A 19630-nucleotide genomic window follows, 5' to 3' on the forward strand; every position below is an offset into this window, starting at 1 on the left:
ATTGTATATAAATGAGCTGAAGTTTACATAATATAAATAACACACACACACAAAACAGAAACGTTATTTTTTGCTTGAGAAGCGATATAAGTAATTGCAATATACACCTCCTTTTCCGGAACTAACTCCTTAACTTTACATTTCTGAGTTAAGATCTTGAGTGGCTGCTAATCTCGTAAAACAGCAAGGGCCTATTTTCGGTTTCAGCCTAAAAATTTCCTGCTTAGAGATTTACTTGGATCGAAACACGAACACCAATTGAAATATGTGCACGCAAGTCTTTCGACGTAGACATACCACAAACTTGCTTGTTACTTCGAATTCAAAGGACCTCAAAGTGAAAAGTAGTGTCTTAAGTTAACAACGCTTTTTTGGAGAAGGAAAAAAAAAACTCCAAAATAACTAACAGTTGTATTGGGCCATCGAAAATAAGTAACATTGGCGAATATAAGATATTTGGTATGTTCCCTATATCGGGAATGCAATATTGTGGTAAAACATTTTCGCGGAATTGTTGTCGTGAAAGAATGGGAAAAATCACAAATATCAAAACCCGCAAATTTGAGTGTAGCTGGTTTCGTGACTAAAATGATTCAGTTTTAATAAAACTCTTACAAATGTAAACCGCAGTATTAATTATTTCCTTAATTTCCTTTTACTATTTGACAAAAAAACTAATTTAAAAATGGTAGATTGAGCCACAACGTAATCATCTTTTTTAAAATGTGTTGATAAATAACTACTCTGGGAGATTTATAGAAAACCCACGGCAATTTTGATATGATCGGGCACTTGGTCAAACTTATTTGGCAGGGATGTCTACAATGACACCACAACAATGGATTTCGTTGTCAAACAAATTTTTAATCGCTTATTCAGTACTATTCACCAAACGGAAATGCAAGACGGATCTATAGGGTTTGATTTGTCGTGTGTAAATCGTTTGTCTATACAAAAACCATTTCGCCGTCAGCAACATCAGTGACGAGATTTTTATTTTATGATAACACCAATAAATAAATAAAGCGACGTTTGTGCCTAATATCGGCCCGCTGGGCTGTCATCAATCACCCTCGTTCAACCATAAGAGTAAATTGGAACAGCCGTAAACACAGATTTTGTTGACGTACGGTTCTGAGAGTAATTCTTCTTTTTATTCCCCCGCGTAGACACTGAACAACTCGATGCTTAGTTTGATGACCACAAATCAACGCCTGACGAAATACCTTCGGTAGAGGCACGAAACAACACCAGGAGCCCATTACTGGCTCCTGACAACACAGAATGTTTCCAGGAGAAATGGGAATTCGAAGTTAATTTAATAAGCAGTGCTAAGTGGTCGAGTACTATTTCTGACCCATAATGGCAGAAATTGCCTACTCGTGTCTCTTAACTGAATGGGTGTATTGTTTGGCGGTCAATAGAGCAGTGTAAGGAGCATTAGTCTATGTAAATCTACTTCCTGGCTCTTATTGAATCAAGTAATATCGCGCTGATTGATCAACTTGTCTGTGAGATTAATAGCTTCTTCAACAAGCCCCACACATGCAGCTGATTATGCAAATGCCCTAAACCTCAAAGATTAATTTTCTTGTTTTATCCAATGAGGCGCGTTGCTAGTCAGGTAGCAAGCTCATTGTAGCTAGGTGAAGTCACAAAGGCAGAGAGAAAACAGTACTCTCCTCGCCGTGAGAACTTTTTTCCTAAAACGTCTATCAACTAAGGTAAGAAACTACTTCTATTGAACTCAAAGACTTTCAGATTACTTTAACTCGACGGGGAAATTTTTCTGAAACGCTACACTAGCAATTGTATTGTACTGTTACTTGGAACTCAGTTAAACAAATATCGCAACGCGATTTATGCTGGCTTTTGCACCGAAACTTTAATCAGCAGTATAGTTTAAAATCAAGAATGGACATCGGTATAAACAGTTTTAAATGTAAAATAGGAAGGTAAGTTGGCGGATTTTTTGTTTTCAATGTTCGTGTTTTTTATGAGCGTTTGACGTGAGAAATGACAAATGAACGGTAAGTGCGCTTGAGGCAAAGCAATCTAAAATTCTTTGTCAATGATTCAATAATCAAAAGAATGGGCAAAACACACATGGCTCGCATGGGTGAATCGGTTTCATTCTTTTTTTGTTCTTGGGTTAAAAGGGGTAAACGTAGTATCACGTTGAGTGTAACTATAAGGTTACAATCAACGCTAAAAGAGACAGCTTCAAAAAGAGACATTTAGAGATTACTAAGGGTATTGAATAAAGATAGTTTACTAACAAAGCAACCTCGTGCTTCGCCAATCAAGATAAAAAAGCGGTTTTTATGGCAACCACAAATTTAAATAATATTCATTTCGTATGGCGTGAGAAATTTTACATGCAGAGCTAGCAGAGCGTGTCAGTTCGCGCTAGTGGAAACATTAATTCGAACTATTAAAAAACAATGAGCTTTCGAAACTTCAACTAAGCACTTTTTTCTATTCATTGTGCCAATACAGCTCTGATAAACTGGCCCTTGAATCAAGTGCTTGCGTAATGACAATGCATAACTTAAAAGTAAATACTTGAGAGTTAAATTCTGTTCCTTCAGTATTGGGGACACAGAGTTGCTAGTCCATTACTACTCGACTTGGTTCAGCATAAAAAGTCGACGGAACGCTGAAATAAGAAGCGATGAAAAAAGTGATTTTATATGGCTTAACCACGTATAAGTCCGTGTACACCCCTGCCGTGTGAAAAACAGATAACGAAATAGATCTCCTTCGATCCGCCATAGAAGCGGCAATTTTAGTGGTTTTCTTTTTTCTTCAAAGACTGAATTAGGGATTTATAGACAATTAGCCGCCGAACCAAACGCCTTATAATCCGATAATTTTCATCTCAAACGCGGCGTTTTAATAATCACACTTTGCACACTATAGATATCAAGAAAACGTAAGAAAATTAGTCTTCTTTTGAATTATTTAAGAGATCAAAACAAATTCATGGATCTTATAAAGATTCTACCTTTATCCGTATCGCACGCTCAGTCTTTTACGGGACTTATCCGAAGGTATATCTGTATATTATTATTATCACGATGCATGATATGTGCATATTTTATTGCGCAAACAAAATATTATTAATTTATCCGACTTAATTTCAACACTTTTCAGTTTTATAGCTCAGTTGGAGGGCTTTGTACATAATAACCGTATAAAAAGATTCTAACTCCTTCTGGAACAGCTATTTTAAGTTCAGTGAGAGGATTTTAAACTGATAACCTAAAAGGATTATATTTTTTTCTGGAAAACCCAAGATCGTGGCAAGTTTTTGGCTAAAGGAGGTAATACATGACTCCGAGATTCTTCCGTTTACTTTAACAAGGCATTGAAATTGGCCATTCATTTGCAGAAAATAATTAAAACCCATCAAGATATAACCCGAGGTAACACCACTGAAAAATTGCGCTTTCTTTCCGTTACTTAGGTAGCATTGTAATTGATAATTGTTATTACCAAAACAGGTGAATGCATAAAAACAAATATTCGACAAAATAACGTGGAAACTCAATTTTTCTGAATACGTCTGCAATGTTTTTCGCCTCATAAGCACTTAAGAGGGACACTGGAAAAGCATGCGTTCTAGTGACCTGGACGTTAAGATTAAATTTAAATCAGACATTAACAAATTACTTCAGAAAACGTGCCGTTATAAAGGACGAAATTGGTTAAAATGGTCAGAAAACTTTAAAAATTTGAGCTCCCCGAAAAGGAATTTCATTTTGACTTTCTAATTCTGTCGTTTACGAGAATTTTTTTTGCAAAATCATTGGCTTTCGATAACATTAGTTTCGTTCAGACTTGCAGTTTCGATGCAGTTTGTACCCTGTTTAAGTATCCACGGGGGGATTTGCATCTTACCATTTATACTGGAATTCAGTTAATGGCACCTCGAGCAATATATAAATTTATTTCGATTTTTGGTATAAACTTTATGAAAAGGAACTGAAACAGACTATTTTGTTTCATTTAACATGATGATTTTGCGGAGAAAAAATCAAAACGAAATTCTGTATGTTTTTATCGAAGAAACCACTTGTTTAGACAAACCTGTTTGAAAGTGTTTGTAATGCTGTTTTGTTCTTGTTGTTTATTTGTTTCTTTTCTTTACTGTACCCCTCATACCGGTTATTACGGCCACCTTGCAGCAGATCTTGCATTACTGAGTTGCGTGAGGTAGATCGACTGCCTGCAAAAGGCGTCCACTGGCTAATAGTTATCTATGCCGCCCGGGTTCTATCGACTTTTTTGCAATTATCTTAGGTTCAGCGACCATCTGTTGGAAAGAGCATGCTATTTATTATTTCCATCTTTATCAATCCGGCAATATTTTCGCTGGCCCAATAGAAATGTTGCTAACTTAGCAGGAACTGTCTTAACTGACCAAGTTAGATCAATGGATAAAGAATTTTAGCATCAGTACGATCCAAAATTGATGAACAAAGACCGCGCAAAATTTGGTACCGTTACGACAGGAAAAAAATGTTGTCAACAGGATCATTTTTCGAAGAGGTTTAAGAATAAAAAACAGTTATCAAGCGCAGAAGGAAGTCGGGTGTAATTATGAAGATAAATCCTATGAAACTGCCAATGTTGGAGTTTATCCGCTTTTTGGCTATAAAGGTTTATTTCCATATGTTTTCGGCGATGTCTGTAAAATTAAAGAAAGTCTACATAAAATGCAATAAACATATAAAGCCGATATTTTTAAAACGTGGTTTATTAATAAAGAAAGAGCCAATGGAAAGACAAGGAGAGAGGAGGAGAAAAAAAAAATGAAATTCCTTAAAACTTTTATATACATTTTCAAAAGATAGCTTTTAAATGAGAAAAATACACGTATTAGGTAAAAATTGTGAAATTCCCATGAACCAAGTTTTTGGAAAAAAATCAACTGTTTTTTTTTTTCGCCATTAAAATTCTCCACTGTGCAAAGACTTTGCATAAAAATAAAAAGCCGGTAATTACAAACATTCACGTGATAAATGATGGCGCCAATTAGCTCGCAGACACCGACATGCGAAACTTATATTTTCAGACGAAAAAGAACCGAAAGGAAGATTTACTGTGGAACAAATTTCCTGCAAGTTAAATCATAAAATAAAGATCAATGCTCCCAAGGTGCCGCCATGGCACAGTCAATATTGAGATACCCAGAAAATAGCCAGTAAGCGAAAGAACCAAAACGGTGACAGCAATTTTCGCGGCGTCCCCATTTCCATTTAGCGTGTTGCGTCGACAATGCCTACTGTTCGTCAGACAAAAGCTAAGAGAAAGGACTAGAGAATTGGGATGAATTACATTCAAAACACAGTCTGTCTGTCTCGCTGTGTATCGCATTACAGCAGGTGCACGCACCAGCCTCTTTTGTTTTTCGTCGCTTTCTTTCTTGTCGACATTAAATTTTAACCATCATTAAGTCAAGTCGTTCAGAGCTTCTGGTGGATACTAGCTATCATCACGAACACATTCCATCTGGATCGAAGCTACGAGAAAAACTGAAGAGTCGTTAGTTCCCAAAAAGTAAGTTTGCATTAACCATAAGGAGTCCTTAAGGGGTCGGTGAGTGTAAAATTTTATCGATATTAATACTTTGGCATATTCCTTCTTTAAACATGACAAACTTCTTTCAAATTTAATTTAACTTTAACCTTGCTTTGCAAACAAACCTCTTAGTCGGCGAGGCCGTCTAGAAAGTTAAAAGACATTGAAAATTTACCGAGTACATAAATAACTTGCGGCAACATATGGAGAACTGCGGTTAAACCAAGTTAATTTAACTTTCTTGTTCAAAAGCCAAAATTCGGAATTACTAAAACACTCGCGAGAAATGCACATTAGTTTTTTAACTCGGATGATTAAGAAGCTATACTCTCTTGGAGCACAGTTAATTTGCCAACGAAGCGCTGCGTTTTCATCAAAATGTTCCACGGTTACTGCAAGCTGAAAGCACGCGGTTTCGTGATACTAAAAGTCAGATTATACAGACGGTTTCGTGAAGCGGTGAAATGAAAGGACATATTAATGAGAAATTGCCCACAAATAATACCGACTATATTTTTACTCTTATAACCTCCTCACAGGCAGTAGCATTTATAAAGCAGTACGTTGACTATTGTGACGTAACTAAAGCAACTGCGTAGGACTGGAGCAGCCCAGAAAGAAGTCAAACCGAGGTTCGATCAGTACAAAAACTCAACTGCCCTACTAACTGAGCTAGCCGGCAAGTGATTCAGCAACATAGAAATTCTCTATTCTAGTATCAGTGTTAATCACAACACTACTGACTTCAGGACTAGAACACTGCGCGTGGGGTCCTGTCAGTTCATCTGTGATTAGCTGCTGTTTTCTTATAACATAGATGTTGAAATTGTACTGTTTTTTAGAAGAGAAAATAGATCTTGATCACGTAGCTCCATGATACACCACTGCATGCAGCAGCTTTCACAGTGGGAAAAGAAGTTTATTTCATCTAATAGCTTTCATTTTTTCTTTCATTTTTCTTTTATTCCTTTCATTCAAGTGGGGGGGGGGGGGGTTAAAGAATCTTCTCTTAGTATGTCTATTTTCAGGAAATTCTGGGGGGGGGGGGGGGAAAGGCTAAAGCCTCTCCAGCTCCCCGACCAACTTTGCCAAATACGTGGCTCGAAAGCGGCGACGCACGGGCGCTACTTGAGCAGGCCTTGATTCAAAAGGGACTACAGGTCAAGCCATTTTGGTGACACTCTCCTATCTGCTTTCATTACAACCCCCATCGATCAACTAAATTAATGGGTCTTAATGGTTCGTGAGAATAAGGAGGATATCACAGCATTGCAGCCTCACAAATTATCATCTAGAAGCTTCATTTCTGTTAATCTAGTTACGATATTTGCAATTTGTTTCAATTAAAGAAGACTCCTGTCTATTAGGTACAGGGTTATATGGCTACAGAGATCCTCTCTTCGTGACTCTGTTTCATTCAGTTTTGCAAGATCATCCCTTTTCTCTTGGTCTAAGAGAGCGGCGAAAAACACTACAGGAAAAATATAAACACGCAGAAAACTTCCTTGAACTTTTCACTTTGCGTTTTTTTTTTTTTTTTTTTTTTTTGAAGTCCATTCTTTCTTGTTACATCGATTCAGGGATTAGTTTGAGGCTTCATTATGTGACCTTATTGAGCCGCCCAAAACAGCGTTATCACACTTTTAAAGAAAGCTCACTTCTTCTGCCCACGCACTATCGGCTTCTTTCAGCATGAAAGAAATTTCCATTTCTATGATCTATTTCTAAATCACTTGCAATTCACAGCGCGCGATTCACGAGTAAACTTGTTCATCCACTGGCGACGAAGCCAATAAATATCGTCTGACCTTGGTGAATTAAAATCAGTGTCCAACAGCCTTTTCATAACAGACAAAACTAAACATTAGAGAGGCATTGTGTTACTAACAAATGATGCTATTTTTCTTACGAGGTGTGTTTCTTTGTATTTGGTAATATGGAGGTGTTACACGCCGAGGGCTAAATGACCTGTGTAATTAATTGCAGAATTCTGCTCAGTGGGCGATGACTTATATCACCAACTGATTAGTGCTGTGCGGTGCCGAGAGTTTTCTGAATCTAGCGGCAACGAATTATCGGCAAAGCGAAAACGAACGTTGAACTGATAACGTTGTTCTTTCATGTTGTGTCTTTATACGTTACAAGCGCAGATCATAACAAATGATTTGAATAATATATACATTCAGTAGTGGTATATCGAAAAATATTGCGTCATTGTTCCGTGAAGCATTGCAATGTTCAATCGACGTCAGTGTTTCCGTACTATGTAGCTAATTACCTCAAGAGCCAATCAGTTCTGTTCAAGACCATTTTTCATCAACTTTACAATTATGAACTAAATGTTGAATTAAAAATCGAAAGGTCGCCGCGAGCAAGCTTAGGTATTTCATTTTATCTCTTTCTAAGATTTCCAGGTGCATTCCCTTCAGTCCACACGTGTGTAAAGTGTTTATATTTCAAATCTTTGTCTTTCTTTTTCGTCGGCTTCCCAGCTGGGTCGAGGTGGTGTGATTAGCCGTGTATTACTTTTCAAAATCACCACACTAGCGGGTGGCATATTATTGAACGCACGCTGCTCAGAGCATGCAGTGTATCATAGTTTATTGAGCCATGTTTACCGCTGTTTCTAAGTATACAAACGTTGTTCATTACCGTTCGTTTTCAAAAGGTTATCATTTGTTTTCTTGAGTATTAACTCATAATGGCAGGATAAACGACTCCGATTGGTTAATATCTCGGCATTGTGTTTCTGGCGCATATAAAAAGAAAAGCTCGTTCTTTGCTCGACTTCCTTTGCTCGCAGGCGTAAATGACTTCAGAAGCTAGAACTTGCAGACAGGCATTTCCTTCCCGGGATGGGGGGACTGAAGCATAGCATCCCAGGATTTTTCCACGGCTCTTGAGAAATCAAAGAGCGGTTACTTGTGGAGAGAAAAGTGTGTTGACACTCAGGAATGCGCACGGCGAATCTGATTGGATTACGCATTAATTACCACAGAACAGTGTCAATCAACTGCTAGAAAAGATTGTATTGATTTTACCTTGTTCAGCAGCACACTTGCACGTTTCCTATAAGCCTAGTTGTCGTCGAGCGTTTTATAAACCGTTGATCCTCTATGTCACAAGTGAAGGGTAATTTAAGCTTTCTGGACGAGACTCAAAGTTGTAGCGTAGTAGTTTGAGTGAGCGGGGTTTAGGCGCGATGAAGAAGACAATCATTTCGTCGGTAAGGGAAGATTTCAGTGCAAGCGAAAGCTTGTTTGGACTTGTGTATCTATCGAAAACGAAACATGAGGGGTCTGAGTGAGGCTCAAAACACTGACGGAATTTCCTTATGACTTTCAACAGAGTATGGTGGCCCATGATGAGGAGAGTGGCAAAACCTGTAACAACTGTGGCGAACTGTGTCCAGGGTTTTCTGCGCATTATTGGCGGTAAGTGTTGGATTGTTTCTCTTCAGTAAGCAACAGGTTTTGAATCAAGAGCACAACGACTGGGGAGTTGTTTTGTTCCCAGCGTGAATATAGTACATATGGCTATCCAGCGACACGCAATACAACACAGATTTCCAAAGAGAACTACTTGTTGCATGCCCTAAGGTGAAACAGGCATTTGCCTACGGGATAATTGTGCTTTGGAATTTTGTGTATCGAGAATTGGGACGCCACCAGAAGGCTTCAACGTGTGGCTTTGTCCAAAAGATTAGATAGGTATTTGAGATACCGTACGTCCGTAGCAAGGGTCAACGTGAAAGATATATAGTTTCTTGCATTTCCTCGCAGTGCCCACGTTCTAATTTATTCGGCGTTCACGAAAAGAAACTGAAAGAGTTGACAGAGTTCGTGTTGGTGAAATCAACATTAACAATGGTTGACCTAATTTTACGGCCTCTTAGGCTTTTGATTGTCGTAATTGGCTTCGAAAAGACTTCGGTTCTTGCGCGCATATATTAGTAGTGTTTCTTTCAACCGGAGTTGTGTGTACGGAAGGTGCGGATTGATTTCAAAGTTTATAAGCAAGCAAGAGGCTTTTTGTACGGTGGTGTGTCGCTCCTTGAAACACTCGTGCTTGTTTGTTTAGTATCGTTTGATCAGTGATCCGTCACAGTGGTCGTGTACCCACTCACTTTGTGGATCGAGTTCATGTTAAAACTTACGCGGAGCGGAAGAATTGTTTAGAAATAAAGATGTTTTCTTAATTAAGCTCGCTGTTTTGTAGACACAACAGAGCTTTCTAAAGCCTCGCGGATGAGGGTTCCCCCATTTTCCGAATTCTAAAGTACTCGGAAGGAGGTTAGCGGTGAACCAAACTGTCATTTGCAGATAAGACGGGTGGGAACTTTGAGTATTTTGAACTTGTTTGACGTGTGGCATACATGAATTCAAAATACCCAAGAAAGTGTTAAACTTATCATGCAGCGAGGTTTTAAATCTACGTGTGAGATACTCTTTTGTTGCGTTGACGGAGTTAAACACTTGGCTTATAAACACAAGTGAATATGCTCTTAATGAGCCTTGAATTTCATCTAGTACTTCCTCGCCCGGAAACTGCTGCCATTGAGAAATACCATTCGTAATACACAGTTATCCTTGCGAGAGAGCGCGCGGCTTATCCAAGCGGCGGAGTTCTAGTCACGGTCGCTTCTTTTTCTCTGTATATGCCGCCATTTTTATCATGTCTATAAGATGCGTGTGCGGCGTCACAGAATTAAAAATATCGGGCTGTAAAACTGAAAGATTTTCCGCGTACAGTCGCCGTTCCGAAAACAGATCAGCACGCCAGCGCTTCCTTTACTCACAAAGAATTCTTATCCCCGCTGTCTCTTAGAACCGACATTTTTATTTAGAAAAAATGTCGCTCACACACATGGATGGAAGCTGTTTTGGTGACTTTTTCCCCTTATCTACGCCATGTTCCTTAACTGACGATTGTATGTTTTTTAATCTGTTTATTCTCGGATCTACAGTTGAAGGAATATGTCGGATAAAACAAATACGGGTATCGTTTTCCCTGTGAGAATCGTATCACGGGCAACATGTTTGACCCGCCTAATAGCAGTGGCAAATTCTCGCGATTCTGAAAATTACTATCCTCGCATTTTTGGGGTGGAAATTATTGCGGCGAAAAACACGCAGATTTTTTCACTTTCATTGCGAGTGGAAGTTTATTTGTAGCACACGGTTTTTGTTGTAATTATTGATATCTCGCGTAATTTCGAAGTCTTTCTTCTTGTAAAAGACATCCAGATAAATAACCAGTGTTTAAAATGTAATTATTATTTTAAAAATCTCTGACTCCTTTTCATTCAAGTGCAAAATTTTCTTAAGGTGACAATATTCCTTTTCGTACAAAATCAATAAAAACTGTTGTTACTCAGAAATTGTTTAGTTGAATTGAATTAAAATTTACATTTTTACGACTACATTGTTTTATCGATTGCCTAAGGCAAAACCGCAGTCGATTTCGAATAGCATATAAAACCGTTTTATATACTACTGAAGCCTTCATAGACAATGAACAAAATCCTATTTTATCCCACAAACCCATTTCATTGAAAGATCTTCACAAATAGAAATAAGCGTATTATAAGAAGAGCTGTCGACATGACAGAGTTAATGAATTTTTAGTTATTTGCAGTTTTAGTTTTAACATCTTCAATAGAATTAGTACAACGATTTTAATAAAATGATTTACTGAATTAAGAGAACAAATCCGAAGGAAGGTTTCTTTACAGCTTTTGTTGCTAGGTGTGTGGTCTCCCTATTAAACAGAGTGTAAAATATAAAAAGCTGTAACAATAATCTTCAAACGTGTTGAACCTTTTAGAGAATTAAATGAAATCTCCAAATCGGTTTTGCGTTTTGACTTAGCGTTTTTTTCTCAAAATCGGCTTTGCTTTAAGTAACTGATCTTTTGAGAATGTTTATTTTAAACACAGCTTATTTCAAAGGATAAGCAAAATATTGACAACTCTCAAGTTTTTAAAAGCAGAGGACACTGTCAAGCTGAATAAATTGGTGTCGTTTGGGTTCTGTTTTTGTCTGATGTGCGAGACATCTGTTGTATTTCCATGGCCATAAAAACTCTTTTATTTTAGATCAATTACCGGGCTGTATTGTTTTGAAGAACAAAACTAAATTTCTTTCTATGAAATCAGCTATATATTCCTTTATCCTTTTTAGTAATTTAGGTATTGATTATTTTTTGTATGTAACATAACCCACTGTTTTATTGGCTGGTGTAGAATAATATTATCACTACTGTAAAAAAAAACCTTGACTTTTTAAAAATGTTCTTTCCTCTCTCAGCCTTTATGTAAATTTACAACAGACTAAAAGATTATTCAATATTCATGCTTTAAGCATAGAGAGCAATTACCCTTGTAGTCTTCCTACTAAACTGCATAATTTTAATCTTGTGTGTTTTAAATTTTGTAAAATAGTAGTATTGATGGGTGGGTTTATTTTTGGCACACTTCAAGATTTGAAAACGTGCCACTGATTAACCTCGGCCAGACCATGCAACAATGAAACAACTGATCATAGAAACAAAACGAACGTAGAGGTTAAGCTACAAACAAAATGATGTTTAAGATCAAGTATTGTTTTGTTACAAGTAGTAAATTATCGGCCTCTGGTGGCTTTTCATACATCATACCAAGCACAACAAGGCTATACAAGATAATATTTTATGTCTTGCTGTGCTATAATTTAGGTATTCCTTGGGCTTGCCCTGGCTTGTTGACTTTATCAATTCAGCATATTTCCTATTTGGAAGCTAATCAGTTGAAAACAGATGTTTTGCATTAGGTTAATTCTGGTAAAAAACTTGGCAAAAATAGAACTGATCTCTGTGCACTTATAGAGACTTTGCAGTCTGTTTTATTAGATATTTACAATTTCATGATTCATGTGAGAACATTTTTTCTGTTTTTAAGTCATTTTACACAAAGTTTTGTTGATGCAGGGATTTTTCAGATGCAAAGCAATTACTTGACACTAAACAGACATGTGTAGATAATTTAGTTTTTGTTCTGTCCTGTATTCATTATACTGCTTTTATTCTAAAAGGAACATTTAACACTGTACCTTACAGAAAGCTGAAAATATTTCATGCTGAGTTCCATAAAGCTGTAATTAGGTTTTAATAAGCAGAAGGCTAAGATTTAGAGGTAGCGTTAAAGGAACAACAATAATCTTTGTCGAGGGCCACAGGTTTGCTAGTATTGCTATCCTCGTTAAATCAAAACTTACTTACTTATCTCATTTGCTCTTTGCTGACCCAAGGACAATTTTTTTTTCTTTTTAGGGGGTTTCTGGGCTCATTGCAAAACCTGTTTGGCTGGTGTATTCAATTCAAAATTTATTATTTTGAAACCAAAATCCAATCAGACAGCAGTATATTTAAATGAGGGTAACTTCTATTATTCAAATTTGTCTCCTGTCTTGTTTCTTTTAATACTGATTGGCTGTCATAAACTTTTGGTACTGCAGGAAAATTTGTCAGCACTGCAAGTGTCCCAGAGAAGACCACAACATCATTGAAGATGATGCCAGGGAAGGATGCAGTGTATATCTAGGAGATGCAAACTATTCTGGCTTTCCTAGCGATGACGACAGCGGTTGTGCACTAGATGAATATGCATGGGTTCCTCCTGGCCTTAATGCTGAGCAGGTGAGTACACAGATGATAATTAAAAATTATTTTGCTTTTGTCATAAAGTCACATTTTCTTTCAATATATATTGAAAAGAAATTGGTATTCACATTGCTTTTTGTGGTTCTGAGGTTAAAGGATTGCATTTAAGATTAACATTTAAACCAGATACTAATGGGAAGTCATGTACGTGAGGATTGTAAAAGTATCATTTTAACTTTTGTTATTATAAACTTAAAAATTTGGAACAATTCCCAATTATCACCTTTTATTCAAGAGGGCTTTGGAGGGTTATTTGAGCTTTCCTTTCTTTATAAGATAGACTTTCAAGTACTACAAGTTGTTGCTGATTGATTTAATACAGTACGTGTTCGCTGTAGGTACATATTAATTATTGTAGTTGTTGCATACCGTAGTTTAGTTCATGGCAGTTTTTTTCAGCAGGACCTATTATTAAGCTTCTGGGTAATTTATTTCTGGTTGGAATTAAAATATATAGCTAATTGTGGTTTGCACGCTGGTTTGGATTATAGATTCAGTTGTTGGTCTTTCCTATCTCTAGGGAACTTGTGTTAAATAGAGTTAAAGCCTTTTTGTCTGTTTCTAAGGGTTATCAGGATTTATACAAATGCTTATATTTCCTACAATTTTAGGTTCACGCCTACATGAGTTCCCTCCCAGAAGAAAAGGTTCCTTATATTGACAGCATTGGAGAAAGACACCGTAACAAGCAAATCATTGTACAACTTCCACCGTATGATAGCGAGGCAAGATTCTGTAATGGCCTGACAGACGAAGAGAAAAGAGAGTTAAGAATCTTTGTGGCATTGAGAAAAAGAGATGCTTTAGACAGAGGAGTGGTGAAGCAGATTCCTGATGTCTCTGAAGGTTATGGTTGTAGAGAGGTGGGTCTTTCTTGTGTGTTTTCTGTTAATGATTCAGGGGTTTTCGATCTTTTTTTGTGGGAATGCTTCAAAGCTGACCAAAGTAGGGTGTAGGTGATTTCAATCCGAGAAAACTCTTCTCAAGCACATTTGACAAGAGATCAAGCCACAAGATTTGGTTGGTTTAGCATGAGCAGGCTTCCAACAACGTCAGTAATAATTCCAGCAAAAAGTAACATTTCCATTGCAGAAGTTTAATGTTTAGATACCTGTTTCTCTTTCTGGTAGTGTGGGGATCGTGTCTGCCCAGGATCCATGGCAGTGTTTGCTCCACGAGCTGGTCAGAACTCCAGTTGGCATGCTTCTTGCTTTGTATGTTGTGTTTGCAAAGAGCTGCTGGTGGATTTGATTTACTGCTACAAAGATGGAAGGATTTTCTGTGGAAGGCACCATGCAGAAACATTGAGACCCAGATGTGCTGCATGTGATGAGGTATGATACATTTATTTTTTGAAAGTTTGACAACTTGTTATACAGTCCTACCTCTATTAAGCGGCCACCCTCGAGACTTTGAAAAGTGGCTGCTTAATAGAGGTTGGCCGCTTAATAGAGGTACAATATAAATTGGATAGGAATGGCAGTAAACATGGATTTTATAGCCTCTATATGGCAAAATGCTTTAAAAAAAATACAGAAAAATATGCAAAAGATCGTTGACAAGTTCCTTCAGCCTTTTTGCACCAACAGTTAGTATATTATCAGTTATCACTTTATATCATCTGTCACCATTTCGCTTGGAAAGATAATTTGCTGGCCGCTTAATGGAGGTAAAAAACCATATAAATAATACACTTGCAACAGCAAAAGGTGGCCGGGATGCTTAATAGAGGTGGCCGCGGATGCTTAATAGAGGTGGCCATTGAATAGAGGTATCAAATATAGCGGTTTACTGACAAAGAAATCTGGACTTTGGTAAGTGGCTGCTTAATAGGTGGCTGCTTAATAGAGGTCGGACTGTAGTTGTAACTGTCCAGAATTTATGGCAAAGTCAAGATGACTTGTCCAGTTGTACATGTACAGTAGGACTTACTGGGTACTCTTACTTCTGAAGCATACAGTGACCACTTTAATGCCAGGCAGGAAGAACTGTCCATTGTGATAAGACACCTTAAGACACACGGTAAATGTGCTGCATGCAATTAAGTGTTAATATCAAGCATTGTTTTTTTGATTTCATTTCACCAGATAATTTTTGCTGAGCAATGCACAGATGCTGAAGACCGATGCTGGCATGTAAGCCATTTCTGTTGTTTTGAATGTGACTGTCCCCTTGGTGGAATGCGCTACATTATGAAAGAAGGAAACCCATTCTGCTGTCACTGTTTCAAGTCAATGTATGCTGAGTTTTGTGATGCTTGTGGTGAGCCAATTGACCCAGATGCCAGTCAAATGGAACACAATGGGCAACACTGGCATGCAACAGACAATTGCTACTGTTGTTACAACTGCCACAAACCACTTCTAGGACAGCCGTTTCTACCTAAGAATGGAGAGATTTATTGTTCCCCTGAGTGCAGTCGTGGTGTGCCTGCAGTTTACCAAGGACATGAGCATTTTCAATCAGATTTAAATGGGAAACATTACAATGCTCAAGAATCATGCACTTCTGATCTTGGAACACTGGAATCAGACTATGTGGCATCTAGCACACCATCTGCTTCGGGCAGGTTGAGTGCTCCATACGAGCCAAGTATTGATGGTGACAGTGTTGGCAGGTATTCGGGAATTTTGTCCAATCGCAGGGCTGGAAACTTTGAAAGGCAATGCCGAGAAGATGCTTCTGCTGGAGTTGGAGGAATATCTGGGACTATGTTTGGTCTCATTGAATCTTCAGGATATTCAACTGATGTATTTGACAGTGTGAGTGTACAAGGAGGCAATTATGGTAGTTTTGATTTTGACAGATTACACAGAGGTCAGAATTTCCAGGAGGTCGTTATGGCTAGGCAAGCAGCTGATAACCTGGACAGAGCTCTCCGAGCTCAAATGTATGACAACAGGAGTACCTCTGACTTTATACGAGCAACTCCGGTGGATGTTGAATCTGCCAAAGACAGCAATTATGGTACTATTGAGAGCAGGGATAGTAACTACGGAACCGAGACCTCTTCGGCCAGCCGAGATTTAAACAAGGCTGGTAAGCGTGTTAAGGTTAAGGAGAGAGTAAAGGAGGTCAGACATGCCTCTGGATATGCATCAGATCACTGCTCAAGGACATCCAGAAATTCAGGTTATCGAACAAAAGCAAGGCAAATAAAGTACTATGGTTTTATGGATGGAGAGGACCATGAAAGAAAGTGTTACTTCAGTGAAGGTGAAAACTCAAGGCCATTGTCAAGATCTTTGGAAAGTTTGACGTGGAGACCAAATTCTGTGCCTCCTCCACGGCGCAGTCACATCAGAACTTCTTCAGGTACATATGTGTCAGCAAGGAAAGAACACATGATTAATAGGAGTGGCTCTGCTTCAAAGGAGCCTAGCAAGTCACGAGGTGGTCGTACTCAAACAAAATCATCTCAGTTACCTTGGGAAGATCCCTTTGCCAATCCAGTGGATAAGAGTAAGTCAAAACCTGTTAGACGGCCAAGGATTACTTACACAGAGGATGGATTCTGTGAAAAGCCTCCACCTCAGATTGTTAAAACAGCTGATGCAGCTAAGAAAAGGAAAAACAAGCATAAAAACTGCTTGGTACAGTGATTTAGTACTGCAAATTCCTGGCAGCAAATTTACATGATCATAATTTTACAGCATGACAGGTTGTCTGAACTTGACTTTCATGTGGAGCCCTTGGGCATGTCATTAGTTGAAATGTAGGACTGCATGTAAATATCGATGTGCTTACGCCATGATAATGATGGTCGCCAAAATAAGTAGCTTGTATATTGTAGTTGTATGGTTTGTTACAAGTTTTTGTTATTGCTAAAGGACAGAACACTTCATTGGAATCTGGCTTTCCTCAAGTTTTTTAGCTTTCCATGAGGATCAACTTCCGCAATGGACATCTACATGTACATGTAGAGCATACCCTTCCAGAAAGCCAGATTGTGATGTAAGTAAACTAGCCATTTTGTTATTGACATAATAATTACTATTATTAGTAAAAAAAACAATGTTTAACAATGGAATTCTTTATGTTTATAATAATAGTAATATCCTTAAAAATCAAAATATTCAAATAAAATTCTCCTTATTTCATTTAATATAATCAGTTGACAAAGATAATTAAGCCAGTAATATATTATGACAATTTGCAGAAATATATTTATCATGCCAGTTTCAAATAAAAATGTAACAACCTTAATAACATAAACCATACAAACTTGTGTAGCTCTGATAAACTACATCTGAGATTAAACCGCAAAGAAAACTACCAGTACATAGCTCGCTAGAAAGGGGTCCAATCTCCACCTTCCTTCTAAGCAATTTAATTTTCGTATTACCAAAAATTTTAATTTTTTTTACATGGTTACACTTGAGCTAACAAAAGTTTGATGTGTTTCTTCAAACATTTCAACTCTGTTTTAGACCGAGACTTTAATATTTTTTTCTTAAAGTCTTTCAGAACACTGATATGATTAAAAATAAAATGCATAGCATAAATATAACATGTAGGTAAAATTATTGCTGTTTTGTTGAAATGCATTTTAATTGATTTCATTCTATTGCCTCAGTCATTACTGGAGGCTTGCAATTTGACACAGGAAAAGTTCTATTTTATAGCGAAAGTTTGTGTTTTCCTGACGTAATTTCAGCTATTACCGGTAAGTCCAAGAAAGATTAAACACTGCTTTGAGTGAGGAATTTTGTAAACAAAGAAATGGTTTGGAATCAAGGAAGTTTCTTAGATCAGCCAGGCCTGTGCATGTCATTTGCCATGACATGCACACACCATGTCTCGTATTTTCAATTTCACTGAAACTATTTAGATTTGTTGTGTTCCTTTTTCACTTCAGTTTTATGGAGTACATAATGTAGTAAGCTGCTGATACCAGTAAGTTCTTTTTGAATGTAGATAAAATTTCTCAGCTATGCTAGCAAAAAGTTCCTTCTTGCAGTACTTTCATGAAGTGTCATCGAAAAAAAAAATCACAAAACAAGACTTTGAAAAAAATGACTATTGTACCACTTTGGGTATGATCTTTCATATTACTAGATGTGTTCTTGTTCTGGTAGTTAATTTACTTGGTCAGGTTTATCCATGCAACACAGCGCTACTTAGCCAAGATTTGTTTACAGACTCTTGTTACAGTTGGTCACAGATGTACTACTTTATATTAATATATAATAATTATTTGAAAATACTGGAATTATCAACTTCTAAGTTTTGTTTGTGGTTAATGAAGAGTTTTCATACATTGTTGCTGGTTTGAGAATAAACCCTTCAGATTCAATTTATGTCACATTTGTATGGTTTCTTAATGACTACAAGCTTCTAATGTGCGTAAGTAAAGTAATGAAACAAGGTTAAATTATGTGAAAATATATATCACAGGTTAGTAGTACTTGGGCACTTAAGGCAGCAGGGGTGAAAACTTAACAAGGTGTCACATGACTTTCTACAGAAGAGAGAGGAATTCCCTTTTCTGGAAAGTGGTGGCCTTATGGTTAGAGTGCTGGACTTAGATCTTCAAGCCTGCATAGATCACTAGTTTGAGTTATCGAGAGTAAAATTAGTAAGAAAACGACCTGGAGGGGAATCGGAAAAGGTTCGAGTTAGGTTGGCCCCTGGGGATGTGGTGTTTTTTTTTTTTTTTTTTTAGGTTTTTTTTTTGCGTTTTGGCCGACTGTAGTTCGAGTTACTGAGGGTTCGAGTTATCTAGATTCAACTGTACATAACAGGGGCTGAGGGTCCCCCACAGCATTAAGTCTTACAGTTCCCTTTATACACCCTCCAGGGCCGGGTGAGTGAGGCAGTAAGAAAGTAAAGTGTCTTGCCCTTGCAAGAACTCAACACACGACATCTCGAACCTTTTTCGATTTCCCTTGAAGGTTCAAGTTATCGGGATTCAACTTTACTAGCATCCTATCTGGGGGTGGGTGGGGGGGGGGAGATTACAAACTACTCCTAGTCCCTTTATGATATGGAGATCAGGATGAGTTATGGCAGTATAGGATGTTTTGGCCTCATGCAGACTTCAACCCTTTGTACCTAGACTTCTTCTGGTCATATTTCTATCTCCAAGGAAAGAGGGAAATAGGATTGATTTTGGCACAAGAAATTCTATTGTGTGGTTCCAAGAAATATCCATACCTACCCCAAGGATGGTTTTTGGTTTGAACCTACCACTCTGCTGGAATATCCAGTTTTGGCGTATTGAGACCCCCCTCCCCCACAGAATTTCCAATGACCATCCTTGGGATGGGTGTGGATATTAATTTTCTGGAATTGCACATTCTTATGTGGGAGGCACAGAGGCCTACTGGCCACTCGCTGTCAGTTT

The 19630-nt window shown here is 37.7% G+C and overlaps 1 protein-coding gene across 3 annotated transcripts; it reads left to right on the forward strand.

The window, feature by feature from the left end:
- The first annotated feature begins 1628 nt into the window (after positions 1–1628).
- Positions 1629–18584, forward strand: LOC144654318 (uncharacterized). 3 transcript variants are annotated; one of them, XM_078514424.1, is made up of 6 exons: positions 1629–1724; positions 8935–9020; positions 13080–13260; positions 13896–14147; positions 14415–14618; positions 15372–18584. In XM_078514424.1, exons 2-6 carry the CDS (start codon positions 8938–8940, stop codon positions 16884–16886), a joined length of 2235 nt encoding a protein of 744 aa, XP_078370550.1. In that variant the 5' UTR covers positions 1629–1724; positions 8935–8937; the 3' UTR covers positions 16887–18584. The 3 variants fall into 3 exon arrangements, with proteins under 3 accessions (XP_078370550.1, XP_078370551.1, XP_078370549.1); XM_078514425.1 differs by lacking the exon at positions 1629–1724 and adding an exon at positions 5013–5565; XM_078514423.1 differs by lacking the exon at positions 1629–1724 and adding an exon at positions 8427–8812.
- The last annotated feature ends 1046 nt before the right edge of the window (positions 18585–19630 follow it).

Source organism: Oculina patagonica, chromosome 5 (assembly GCF_052425735.1).
Source record: "Oculina patagonica isolate OP01 chromosome 5, crgOcupat, whole genome shotgun sequence".
NCBI lineage: Eukaryota > Metazoa > Cnidaria > Anthozoa > Scleractinia > Oculinidae > Oculina > Oculina patagonica.

What these genes read in the sequence shown, in the direction of transcription:
- LOC144654318 (XM_078514423.1), top strand. Translation starts at nt 8,789, where the DNA reads ATGAAGAAGACAATCATTTCGTCG. An exon ending in AGAAGACAATCATTTCGTCG is followed by an intron (nt 8,813 to 8,934) that starts GTAAGGGAAGAT and finishes GACTTTCAACAG; the next exon opens with AGTATGGTGGCCCATGATGA. An exon ending in AAGGTTATGGTTGTAGAGAG is followed by an intron (nt 14,148 to 14,414) that starts GTGGGTCTTTCT and finishes TCTTTCTGGTAG; the next exon opens with TGTGGGGATCGTGTCTGCCC.